Source organism: Phaethon lepturus, unplaced genomic scaffold, assembly GCF_000687285.1.
Source record: "Phaethon lepturus isolate BGI_N335 unplaced genomic scaffold, ASM68728v1 scaffold26901, whole genome shotgun sequence".
NCBI classification, from domain to species: domain Eukaryota; kingdom Metazoa; phylum Chordata; class Aves; order Phaethontiformes; family Phaethontidae; genus Phaethon; species Phaethon lepturus.
The window spans coordinates 4988-5634 of NW_010517384.1; the positions used below are offsets into that span (position 1 = coordinate 4988).

Here is a 647-nt window from a genome sequence, read left to right on the forward strand (position 1 = left end):
CGACAACATCAACAGCCTCCACTACCTGGACTGTGTCATCAAGGAGGTGCTTCGCCTCTTCACCCCCATCTCCGGGGGGTACCGGACAGTCCTGCAAACCTTCGAGCTGGATGTGAGTATTACCATCTCTCTGGGGAGCGGCTGCACGGTGGGCTCCCCAAAACAGCCTTTTGCACGTTGTTGCAAAGCTTGCTTGAGCCTCGCTTAGACGAGACCTCAGGGAGGACAGATTAGGTCCTCTCGGTGGCGGGAGGTGGAATTGCTCCGGATTCAGAGGAGGGTGGTGGGGTCTGGCCCGTGGCAGGGAAGGGATGTGCTCGAGCTGCCAAAGAGGAGACAGGCGTGAAGCTTCAAAGAGCAGCTTGTGACAAGTTTGATGCCAAAATCTGAACCGGGGTGTGACAAGGGAAAGGTGCGCTGCGGAGGGCACCTCCAGGCTGCTGGATGACAGGCGGGTTACTCACCGCAACGGCTGGAATTTCCTACCAGCAAAACAAAATCCCGAGACCTGGCATGTCGCTGTAAACACTACTGATGTAACGATTTGAGTCGGAAACCTTTTAAAGTGCTCAGGGGATGACAAATCCACCCTGTTTCTCGTCGTGTGTGTTGGGCTCGCGGGGCTGAGAGGCGGCGGGGCGTGAGCA

General features: G+C 56.9%; 1 protein-coding gene across 1 annotated transcript in view; it reads left to right on the forward strand.

Moving 5' to 3' along the window:
• LOC104627970 (cytochrome P450 26B1-like) overlaps positions 1–112 on the forward strand; it is a gene marked incomplete at both ends in the record, with an annotated part of 2493 nt that extends 2381 nt beyond the window's left edge. The window contains one exon of the mRNA XM_010296393.1: positions 3–112. Within this exon, the coding sequence (XP_010294695.1) occupies positions 3–112 (110 nt within the window). The remainder of the gene's footprint in view (positions 1–2) is intronic.
• Positions 113–647: the final 535 nt, after the last annotated feature.